Here is a 12006-nt window from a genome sequence, read left to right on the forward strand (position 1 = left end):
TGCCCTGGGTGAGGTCACTGGTTGAAATTTTGCCAGGTACAGCAGGAACTATTGCCAAGCAGGTAACTGAGCATTATCTCTGGTAAGTGTAAGGGAGCCCTGCCAGGCCACTAGAACCAATGTCAAAACCTGGTTTTCTTTTTCACTGTATGGTATAAAATGAGCAGAAGCCCTGAGGTCATGGAGTCCAGCCTCCTCCTATGGCATGTGGCCTATGATGACAGATGTCTTCAGAGAACTTGTGAACCCCACCTTGAAGGGGTTCAGCTTTTCTGTCCCATGTGACTTTGAGTGAAAGGATGACCCTACTTGAGTTACTCTGAGAGTTACCAAAGCTCTGGCTTCGTGGCTGTTTTATGCCTGTGTTTTCTTTCATTAGCATTAACCCTTTAGTACAGGGGAGGTGCTGCCCTCTGAGGTGTATGGCCTTGTAGGCAGTCATTCTTTGCTTTGCCAGGCCAGTGTATCCAGAACTTGGGGCCATGACAGTGTGATGGGCACCATGTCAGTGCTGCCATGAGGAGAACTCCCTCCCTTGCTCTCTCCCTCTTTCGCCCCAGAGGGATCCATGCTACTGCAGCCCCGGATGGTAGAAGAGCTGAGCAGGGTCATCTCCCAAAATTCAGTGCTGGGAAGCATTTTGTGATGCTGAGTGAACTTTATCACCCTGAATGGCTGCTGACAGCTGCTTGCCCTTGCAATGAGCTCTGTGGGAGTCTGGTGGTCACAGAGCTCTTTGGGGACCTGCTGGCCTCAGGGGCACAGCATCCATTACCGGTGGGGTGTTTGGTTCTCCCTAGAGGAGACTGCAACCTGCCACCTCCCTCCAGCTCCACTGAGGAGTCTGATCCTTCTCCCTCTGCCAGCCCTCCTGCCTCTGCAGGTAAATCAGGGTGTTTTTTTTTTTTTTTTTTTTTTTTTCCCCAGATGGGAATTAATTCAGGGCATTCCTGTTTGGGGTTTTTGTTTTGTTTTGTTTGGTTTTTTTCATTTCCAAGTTCAAGGAGCAGTGTGTGGTTAACACAGAGAGGTGTGCCTCTGGAGATTCAGTGCTGTCTTCATTAGTGGTGAGGCGCTGGAACAGGTTGTCCAGAGAAGCTGTGTATGTCCCAACCCTGGAGGTGTTCAAGGACAGGTTGGATGGGGCTCTGAGCAGCCTGGTCTCGTGGAAGGTGTCCCTGCCCATGGCAAGGGGGGTTGGAGCTTCAAGATCCTGTTCCAACCCAAACAGTTCTATGATTCTGTGTCTAACAAAAGCCCACATTCTGACACTGACACTCTTGGGCTTATCCGATTGCTCATTGCCAGCCGAAGCATGATGAATAATACAACACGCAAACCGAGGCTGCTCCCTGAGGAGTGCATAATTCAACAGCACCAAAGAAGGCTTTCGGCTGGACAGGGAGAGCCGCCTGCCGCACTCCTGCCCATCTCCTGGTGGGGTGTGTGTGCCCCCGCTCCCCTCAGCGCTCCGCTTCTCCAGAACTTCCAGGCCGTAGGTGGAATTGTGCCACACGGAAAAGGAGGCAGGGCGGCGACCCGCCGAGGAGGCCCGTCACCATGGCAACGGAGCGGCGCGGCCCGGCCTGCTCGCGGGCGCCAGGCTCTGCGGGAGGCGGCGTTTGTCCCTCAGCAGCCGCCGTGGCGCTGGGCGGCCCCGCCGCTGCCACGGCAACCGCAACTCCCGGCGGCGGCAGCTCCTCGTCCCCGGCAGGGAGCGGCGGCGCCTGGCGTGTCCCAGGGGAGCAGGGAATGCTGGTGAGGACGTTCCCTACGGCCTCTCGTGGAGCTCGGGTTCGTGGGTCTGTGTGTGTGTGTGTGTATGTTTTAGTGCAGAAGGACAAAGTGACAGAAATCCGTCACTTTTGTTGTGACTCTGCCTGAGTGTAACCGCGTAGAGATGTTACTGAGCAAATGGTCACAGCGCACACCCCCACAGACACACCCCAAGCAGAACAGAAGCAGGGGTAAATGAAGATTTGAGATTTCCTGAATACTTTCGGTCCCTCTTAATGCTGAATCACTTTATTTCATAATATCCACAGTAGAATAGGGGCTGATTCAGGATTTTCTGGTGCCCCCAAGGAAGGACATGGCATAAGAAGAACGTGGAACTGCTGGAGCAAGTCCAGAGGAGGCCACAAGGTTGGTAAGAGGACAGGAGCACCTTCCCTGTGGAGACAGGCTGGGAAGGTTGGGGCTGTTCAGCCTGGAGAAGAGGAGATTGTGTGGAAACCTCATTACAACCTTCCAGTACCTGAAGGGACCCATAGGGAAGCTGGAGAGGGACTCCTTGTCAGGAACTGCAGTGGCAGGACAAGGGGAAATGAGTGGAGACTTGAGAGAGGGGAAGTTTAGGTTAGATACAAGGAAGAAATTCTTTACTGTGAGGGTGTTGAGACACTGGAACACATTGACCAGGGAGATGGTGGATGCCCCATCCTGGAAAGTGTTCAAGGCCAGGCTGGATGGGGCTTTGAGCAACCTGGTCTAGTGGGAGATGTTCCTGCCCATGGCAGGGGGAGGTGGGACTAGGTGATGTTAAGGTCCATTCCAACCCCTTAACATTCTATGATTCTATGAAACAAGCCATTGAATTGGAAGTTCTCTCTTCAGCCATGGCTACTTTATCTTAAAACAGAAAAAGCTGATTTGTATGCTGCTCCCCATTATTACACTTCACCTAAATGAATTAAACAGCATGTTCAGTGTGTTTGTATTGAGTGCCATAGACTGATGTGAGCATGTTTTTTTAAAGGCACAATTCATCTGTGCAGCTTTTGCATCTGCTTATCATTATAATGAAATCACAGAGTAATAGTTGTTTTGTGCTGAATATGCACTAGAGCAAAATAATCTCCATTAAGATCCCAGGTATGTCATCACTCAAACCAAGGATACTTGTTAAGAAAGGGGCATTTCCCAGCAAACATGATTACGTGTCATATGAAGTGGTGCAGGAAAAACATGATGGAAATAGGTGTATTATGGAAAGCCAAGTCTGAGTGAGCTCTTAAAATTTAAATTCTGAGAAATCTAGTGTGAATGAGTGATTCCAGTGGCAAGTGGTAGCTATAAAGATGTTAAAAAACTGCCAGATTTTCTTGAACAACATATGGATCAGAGAAAATTAAGAGCTTTTAAAGGTTTCTGTACAATTTTGCAGCAAAGAATGCCCAGATTTATTACCACTCTAAAACAAATCTTGACTAAGCTTTGAGGCTTAAAAGAACATCACTCTTTGCCAGCATGAAATACTGAGTTCTGAGGAGCAGAGCTGCTGTTCCTGCGAATAAATAACTGAGAACTCAGAGATGCTCATCAGAACTCAACGCAAAAGCTTGGAAGAATTTAAGCAACATCTGCTGCATGAAAGAGTTTTTACAAAACGTGTAGGCAGATTTGAAAGTCCAGGTGCAGCCCTTGTTGATTCTCTGGTTCTGTGATTCTTGTCTGGAAGGGCAGGATGGTCACACAGCAAGAGCTGTCTTGCTGTTCTAGGGCCATGCAGAGTCAGAGCTCTCTCTTACACCCCATATTGTCTTGCCACTTCATATCATAGAATGTTAAGGGGTTGGAATGGACCCCATTAAATTGTGACCTTCTTGCCATGGGCAGGGACACCTTTCACTAGACCAGGTTGCTCATAGCACCATCCAACCTGGTTTTGAAGACTTTCAGGAATGGGGCAGCCACAATCTCCCTGGGAAACCTGTTCCAGTGCCTTAGCACTGAAATAGCAAAGAATTTCATCCTAATATCTGACCTAAAATTCCCCTCTTTCAATTTGTACCCATTACTCCTTGTTCTGTCACAACAGTCATGATCTTTGGTATATTGAAAATGACACTGATTAATCCTCCTAGAGGCAGGTAGAAGTGGCACCTTCCAACCTACAGCAGATAGTACAAAAAGAGCAGGAACTTTTGAATAATTGATGTTTTCTTCTTCTGTGCTGCTTTTGTAAAAATTAATAAATTATTGAAGGAATTATGAGGGGCTAAAGCTATAAACAGAGCAGAATCAGGTCTCTGGCTCGTGAGTGTGTCCACATCTTTCATCTTTTGTGTGTTTGATGCCTTGTACTGAGCTGAGCTGAGGGGCAGCAGGCAGTCTGGAGCACCAGGCCCTGGAATTTAAGCAGTCCTTCAGGAGCTGGTGGCACCTGTGTGCTATGCAGTACAAATACTTTTTAAAGGATTCAGTCGTTATAGTGGCTCATCTTCAGTTTTGTCATGAGCATGATTATATTGAGCCTGATTAACAGGTTAATGAGTATTTAAAGCTACAGAGCATTTAAACAAGATAAGATACAAACAAGGGAAGATACAAAACAAGAAGTTTGTAGCACTTCAAGCTAACATAAAATAGTGGTCTCTTTGTCCAAGCACAAGGCTAACTGTTAGGAGGTCATGAGTTTAACCTCTGTCAAAGACATTAAATCACCTTGATTTGCTTTAACTCGAACCTTCTCCCAGTAGCCAGAGCTAGAAAGGCCAAAACCATTCATGTTTATGAGCCATTGGTTATCCTTAGCCCTGAGGTGCTGGGCACTGTCTAACATGCTTGTATTAATATTACTCACAAGTTTGATGTGGGTGTCACAAGACATACCAGTATTTGTTTGTCACTAGAGTTTGAAAACGTTTTATTCCCTCTCTTTTTGTAGTATTACTCTAACACATCACCAAAATGAGTGAAAAGGAAGCTCAAAGAGATCCTGATCAACAGGAAGATCAAGCAGATGTGGGTGATTCAACAGAAAATGCAGAATATGAGGATGATTTTGAAAAAGACACGGAATGCCTAACTGATGAAGAAGAAAAACAAAAACTTGGTGAAAAAGAGGTATTTGTTGTATTATATGCTAGTTATGTTATTTAGAAGACAAAATTGAGTAATATTTGGAATCATAGGCACAAATTCAGTATTGCTTGAAATGTGTACATGCATTCACTGAATTTTGACAAAGAAGGTTATTTGGAATTATAGTGAAAAACATTTCAGCAAACTGGTTATTTTGGTTCTAATGTGCATAAAGCAGAATATTCAGTGTTCATTGAAAATGTTACTTTTTTTCAAAAGTACTTCTGTACTCCTTTAAGTGTTTGTATAACACTCCTTGTGGTTTTATTCTGTCACTAATCACTTTACTGGTTAGTTAAACTTTGTGTGAATGTAAACATGAAGAAAATGAAGAGACTTGTTAGTGCCAAAAAAGCTCTTAATTATTACTATTTGACAACCTGGTTTAGAATGCAGATAGTTTGTACTGCTCTTCTCCCTCATTGTTTCTTTCCTCTTTCTTTGATAACTGTTCTTTGTTGAGAGAAAAGACTAGTTTATTTTAATTTTTTTTAGAATCCTGAAGAAAAGGAAGAGGATGTTGAAGCAAAAATTGTTAAAACTGCCGACAACTTTCAGGAAGACAATGAAGAAATGAAAGAAAATCTAGATCAGCTTTCAGAGACAGATGTAAACGTGAAAGTGATATACTCTAATGAAAAATATTTGCAATCCGGGTCAGATATTGAACAGGAGGACCACGAATCTGATGCTGAGAGAGAAAGCTCTATCCAGGAATCCAGGCTGGAAAATGAGCAGGAACTGGATGAGGGAGAGGATGAAGAAATAAAGCGTTATGTCTTGGAAAAGATTGAAGAAGCCAACAAAGAGCTGGAAAATCAGGCTCCTGTGGATGCAAACAGAGAACGGAAGTTGAAATTTGAGGATGAAGTGAATCTTCAAGCTCCTCCTCCAAGAGATGCTGAAGTTGGTAAAACTGACCTTGCAAGAGGAGACGTTTCAGGTGGGTTGTCTCAGCTGAATATTTCTGATGACAAGGGACAGAAAAACAAATCACTTTCAGAACATGCTGGCTTAGGTAAGGAGATGACAAGTGGTAAAATTCTAGTCAAAAAAGATGGAAAGTTTGAACTCTTAAGTTTATGTGATATTGAAAGTCATGGCATTTTGGCCCCAATAAGTGTTTCTTTTACAGATATTGAAACTCAACAGACTTCAGAATTCTTTGGTTCTTTGCCTACTGCCTCTCAAGCGAAAGAAATGCCTCCATCTGACTCTAAGCAGCAGCCAGATTCGGCTTTGAATGGTGCACAAGATCTGGAAAAAGAGAAGACTGAGTCTGCAAACATACCTGTGAAAAGCTCCACTTACAGTCTTACTCCCAAACAAAAAGAATTAAGGAGGCAGATAGAACTAAGGAAAGAAAGACTGAAGAGAGAGGTAAATACATAGAGAAAAGTAAATTACAGTGACTATCCTATTCCTCTGCTCCACAAAGACCATGGGATCAGGGTATTTACACCATTCTTCCTTGATAAAAGAGGCAGCAATAATAGTTGTAATAACAACATAGTAATAATAGTAATAATATAATAGTAATAATAACAACAGCAATCATAATAATAACAGTAATTATCTGGGGTTTGTATAGACTCTCTCAAAGCTCCTTTCCCAGAGTGGCATATGACCATGCCTTGCTCAGAGGAGAAATGAAGTATTTATTTAATATATCCTTCATAAATGGGCCTTCTTCTGTTATAGTTTTCTTGCTGTTTTTGCTTCATGACTCTCTCTCTACCTAGGTTCTCTTACAGTCCCCCAGTTTATGGAATGTAGCACATGGTGTCACATCTGCACATGTTATATACTGCAGTGCAGGAAGTTTACATGAACCACAGTAAGGCTGGGGCACATTTGGGTACTCAAGAAGTATGGATTGGGCAGTTATCATATGGGAGAGTGTTCAGTCATAATATAATATGTACACAGCAGAGTGACTGTAAGAACCATTTTAATTCTTTCTCAACTCCTTACACAGAAAAATATTATAATAAAGTCAGCCTCTGACAGCTGTAATGAGGACTTCAGAAATCTTTACCAGAGAGTTCAAAAATGGTGATTTTTTTTCTTCTTTTTTGCATTATGATGATACAATTGCAAAAAGGTAAATTGCTATGTGTGTTGCTCTATAAAAGGAGCATGAAGCATCTGCCATTTTTCTGTGCCATGATGTACTAATTAAGCTGGATAAGTAGCTTCCAAGGTTACTTTCTATCTGTGGAAACAGCTCTAGCCTGCTTTATTTGGAAAGGTTGCTGAGGCTCAGCTTAGTAATGCGGGGTATGAAATCTGATGAGTGATTGAAGTGTTTTCTTTGTGCACATAAGACTAGATCTCGTGAAATCATGCTCTCTGTATTTAATGTAAAAGGTAGGGTAGTGAGTGGAAGGAAGGTTATTTTCCTGTGTGCTAAATTTCTTCCTTTGTTGGCTGACTTATGGAAAAGTAAGGCGGAAGGAAGGTTATTTTCCTAACAGTGTGTGCTAAATTTCTTCCTTTGTTGGCTGACTTATGGAAAAGTAAGGATGTGTTACCTTATTCTTCCATTCTGTGATGGATTTCACAGGCATTAAACATTTCTTGACATTACTAGAATCTTTCTGCTTTATTTTGGTGGAGTTTCTTTCATTCCAGTAAATTAGAAATGGTAAGTTTGGAGGATATAAGGAAGTTGTGTGTAGGTGGGAGGAACTGGAAAGGTTGCTGAGGCTCAGCTTAGTAAGGCGGGGTATGAAATCTGATGAGTGATTGAAGTGTTTTCTTTGTGCACATAAGACTAGATCTCTTGGAATCATGCTCTGTGTATTTAATGTAAAAGGTAGGGTAGTGAGTGGAAGGAAGGTTATTTTCCTGTGTGCTAAATTTCTTCCTTTGTTGGCTGACTTATGGAAAAGTAAGGATGTGTTAGCTTATTTCTTCATTCTGGAATGGAATTATTCCATTCTGTGATGGATTTCACAGGCATTAAACATTTCTTGACATTACTAGAATCTTTCTGCTTTATTTTGGTGGAGTTTCTTTCATTCCAGTAAATTAGAAATGGTAAGTTTGGAGGATATAAGGAAGTTGTGTGTAGGTGGGAGGAACATCATCTAATTGCAAGATTAGATTTCTTGAAGTATTGAAATGACTAGGGATTACAGCTTTTGTGTCAAAGAGAGTAAATCCTGGTAAAAGTGTCCTAATCAGCTTTCTGAAGCATTAATTGAAACTTTTTCTCCTCCTTGTACATACTTACCATTAGCTAAAATGTAATTAATAAGTAAAAGAAACTTTTCTCAATTATGTAGATATCAGTTCATTTTGTACACTTGAAAAAAGCCTGAAGCTATTAATACTCCTTAAGTAAATACATTGCAACTTCATGTCCAAAAAAGGTTCTTTTTTATAAGATGGTGCCTGCAGTCCATGTTAAATATCCATTAGGGTTTAGTGATCCATCAAGCCTGAGATCTGCATTTATTTTTAAAATATATCCATTTAAAGTGATTCTAAGCCCATATCTCTGGGGCAGACTTAATTTTAAGAGTTTTCACCTGATGATATTTGAATGTCTCTGAATCGAGAGGTGTCATGGAAATAGAGGTAATCACAAAAAGGATTAGACTAAAAGTGTCTGAATATATCACAAACAGAAGCACTCCAAGCAATTGCTTCCTAAATGTTGTATCAGCTGTGATGCAGTCTTTGAGTATTCTTGTTTCATCTGTATTTTAGTGTGTCTCTCGTGCAATTCAAATGGCTTATTTATTGCCTGCAACAGTCTTTGCAGATTAAGATAATTCTCTTAAAAACTAAGTTTATTCAGTTTTCCTTCCACTTAAGGAAGAAGAAAAGAAGAGGGAACTAGAAGAAATGAGGAGAAAACAGAATGAAATGGTTTTTAAAGCTTGGTTACAAAAGAAGAAAGAACAGGTACAACAAGAAAAGCGAATTCGTCGTGCAAAACAGATGGAAGAGCTGAGCATCAAAGTAAGGTCTCCCTAATGTGGAACTGGGATCTGTAGTGCTCTTGTTAAATAGGAAAGCCAAATTCTAAACCTGCCTTCTTAGCTAAATGTATGAAAATTTACAGCAATGGGATATATTCTTGTTACATTGTTTTCAGTGAAGAGGTAGACTTACAGATTTATGATTGATCTTAGCAGAGTGGCTTGCAATGTAGAAACAGCACGCATGAACTCAATTATAAATCACAGGGGTTACAGTGATGCTCCCATATACCAGGAGAAAGCCTTGACTGAGCTCTGAGTGAACAAGCAGCCAGAAGACTCTCTGGAGTATGTTCCTTACCATCAGAACTTGTTAGTAAGCAGTTAATGCACATGACCTGATCAAAACCTGGAGATTCAGATGCTGTTCTAAAGTTTTTCTGCCTTAAAGCAATGGGCTTGAAAAGCTAAATTCAGTACTTTTTTAAACGTGGTGCTTTGAGTGCTTGCTCATGTATATATTCTATGTCAGATTAGCATATGCTCTAGTGTGTTTATAAAGTATGTCTCATGGAGGGGAGATGCCAGCAGAATACAAAAAAAAACCCTATTATAATGTGATTATTATAAAGGTTATTTACCAATAACCCTTGTATATACATGTCTTTTTTATTAATGAGGAGGTGCACAGGGATCCAGAAGAAGCCTACCAGTTATGGCTTAAAAAAAAGCACCAACAGTATGTGAGAGAAAGACGGATAGAAGTCTTGAGACGCCAAACTGAGGAAGTAGCCTTCTTTCCAAGCCCAGAGGATTGCGACAGAGCTTTTAGAGAGTGAGTAGGGTCATTCCTAAGGGACCACATTTGAAACTTCTGTAGTCTATCATCTCAAAATTGTACCTATCTTATGGTACATCTTTGATATTGAAGTCCTCATTGTTTTGGAGGGGCTTTTTTCTCCATGAATATGCCCTTTTAAACTTACACCCTAACAAAAATACATCAGTTCCTTGATGTTGTTTGTTCACTGCTGTGAAATGATTTGTCAGAACCTGAGCTGAAAAGAGTGAATTACTTTTGCTAAAAAAGGGATCTTTTCCTTGTTGCCTGTTCTGGAGCAACCTTGATTCATTCCATGAATAGAGCATAAAGCTAATCCAGTTTAACAAAAGGGGGGAGATGAAGGTGGATACAGAAGCAGGAAGATTGGGGTGGGAAAGTAGTGCTTCCTGTGTTTGGGTGTGGCTGGCTTTTAGACTGTCTTAGCCATAACACCCAACTTCACCCTACAAGACGTGGTGGGCTCCAGTTAAGTGGGGGGACAAATCTCCTTTGAATGGATAATGTGAAACTTGAAATTACAACTGCCGGTACTTCTGGTCCTCTTTGTCTCTCCACAGCTGGCTGAGAAGGAAGAGAGAAGAAAAAGAAGCAGCAGAACTAGCTGCTAAAGAGAGAGCCAAGCAGCTTAGATTAGAAGCCAGAAGAGCAAGACAAAAGCGGAATATCCACTATATTTAATTCAAAGCCCAAATCCTTTTGTTTCTCAGATCATTACAGTTGAAAATTTGATGTAGCCATGGAGTTATTGGTGACAATCTTCTTAATTTTTATGGCTTGAATTTTTGTCCTTTACAGCTACTGACTTTTTATGGTGTTTTTAAAGCTTTCAAGCAAGTTTAACAATTACCTTCAGTGACAATGATTTTACTATCTATTTATTTGTAATTTAGTTGAAAAGCCTGCTTTAATGCATAACTCAGGGATCTTCTTGGTTTAACCAAATCTAAATGAGTGCAAGATGTATATATGAGGATGGCAAATACACATTCCCTTCTTTAAAAGGCACTTTATATTCTGCTCCATCGTGGATTCCTGGACGCAGGCTACTGTGTAAAACATTGAATTTTTGGTGGATTAGTATCGCTGTTTGATGCTGCTAGTGATTAAGACTGTGCAAGGTGTTATGTTGTTGGAAAATGATGTTTCTTGTATCACTTCCTGTTGATCTGTTGACCAGCTCTAGACTGGAGGACTGTGTTCTTTTAGGTTCCTGGAAAGTGGTGATTTGAATACTAATGTGTAGGTGATCGTGCAACAGGTTTTGAAACTTACTTCTGTGAGTCAAATTCAGTAGTGTTCTATTCCATGGAATTAAAAGCTTGTGCAAATTATGACCTTTTTCCAGTAATAAGGAAACTAGGTTCCTTATATAAATGTCAATGTTTATTATAATAAATCTACCAAACGACACCACCTTACCCAGCTAAATTGTGAACTCTTGATAGAGAACATGCCAAAGTCACTCATGAAATCATAAAGTTAGTGAAGGAAGAAGAGCATTCTGTCCAGCTGTATGCCCCAACAGATTTCATGATCCTGGCATTGCTTTTAAAATTTTCAACACTGACAGTGTTTTCTGGGAGTACTGCAGCAGACAGGAGTGTAGTAGATGCAAAGCAAATTTGCTGGTAGCATTTTTCTCCGTTATTTTTGGAGCTACTTACAGGCACATTGAGAGCACTGGTGTTGGACTGGAGGCTGCTCTGTTGCAGCTTTTGCCAGCATAGAGAGCAAGCACGGACACAAAATGAAAATTTCACATGCTAATGGGGCATGTAAGTAACAGGTGCCTTCCTCCTTCCAGTACCTTTCCCTGACACTAAAGGCACGAAGAGCTTCCTGTGTCTAGCAAGCAAATCCAGGAGGAATGTTTGCAAAGGTTCACACACACCCCGTCTCCCTAATTGTAGAAAACTACAAAAGAGGTGCTTCTCTGTTCATTGCCTCACACCAGCAGAGTGAAGGGTTTTACAGCTCAATGTCATGTAGTTCCGTTTATACTACAGAGAAAACAGGGTCAGAAATGTGACTTCATTAAATCCAAAACTGCAACTTGAAAGTGTTATATTGCACTGAATATTTTATTTAGTTGTTGTTTTTGCACTGGATGTTTGTTAATTTGCACTGGTCACTTGGTCTGTTCCATTTCCTTTCCCTGCAAAAGCCCCAGTGGTAATGGTTTGTCCCAGGTTACTCCTCCCCTTGCCCCTTCCTCACTTGTATCCCATTGGCTGTGGCCCCCTTCCTGCGCCCCCTTCCCCTGAGCTTAAAGCTCCTGGCAGGAGACCCCCAGGTCTCCTTCTCTCCTGGGACACTGCCTCTTTCCCATCTCGGATCCCCTGGACTAATTCCACAACAAAGCTG

At 41.6% G+C, this 12006-nt stretch overlaps 1 protein-coding gene across 1 annotated transcript; it reads left to right on the forward strand.

Annotated features, from left to right (window-relative positions):
* The first annotated feature begins 1694 nt into the window (after positions 1 to 1694).
* CCDC181 (coiled-coil domain containing 181) lies at positions 1695 to 10973 on the forward strand. The gene is given in 9 exon segments (XM_041410945.1): positions 1695 to 1794; positions 2046 to 2145; positions 4670 to 4848; positions 5362 to 5809; positions 6002 to 6246; positions 8692 to 8838; positions 9479 to 9633; positions 10200 to 10317; positions 10319 to 10973. Coding segments are annotated over 7 exon segments (1314 nt in total). The 5' UTR covers positions 1695 to 1794; positions 2046 to 2145; positions 4670 to 4692; the 3' UTR covers positions 10364 to 10973.
* The last annotated feature ends 1033 nt before the right edge of the window (positions 10974 to 12006 follow it).

This window comes from Onychostruthus taczanowskii, unplaced genomic scaffold, assembly GCF_017590055.1.
Source record: "Onychostruthus taczanowskii isolate IOZ18803 unplaced genomic scaffold, ASM1759005v1 scaffold34, whole genome shotgun sequence".
Lineage (NCBI taxonomy): Eukaryota > Metazoa > Chordata > Aves > Passeriformes > Passeridae > Onychostruthus > Onychostruthus taczanowskii.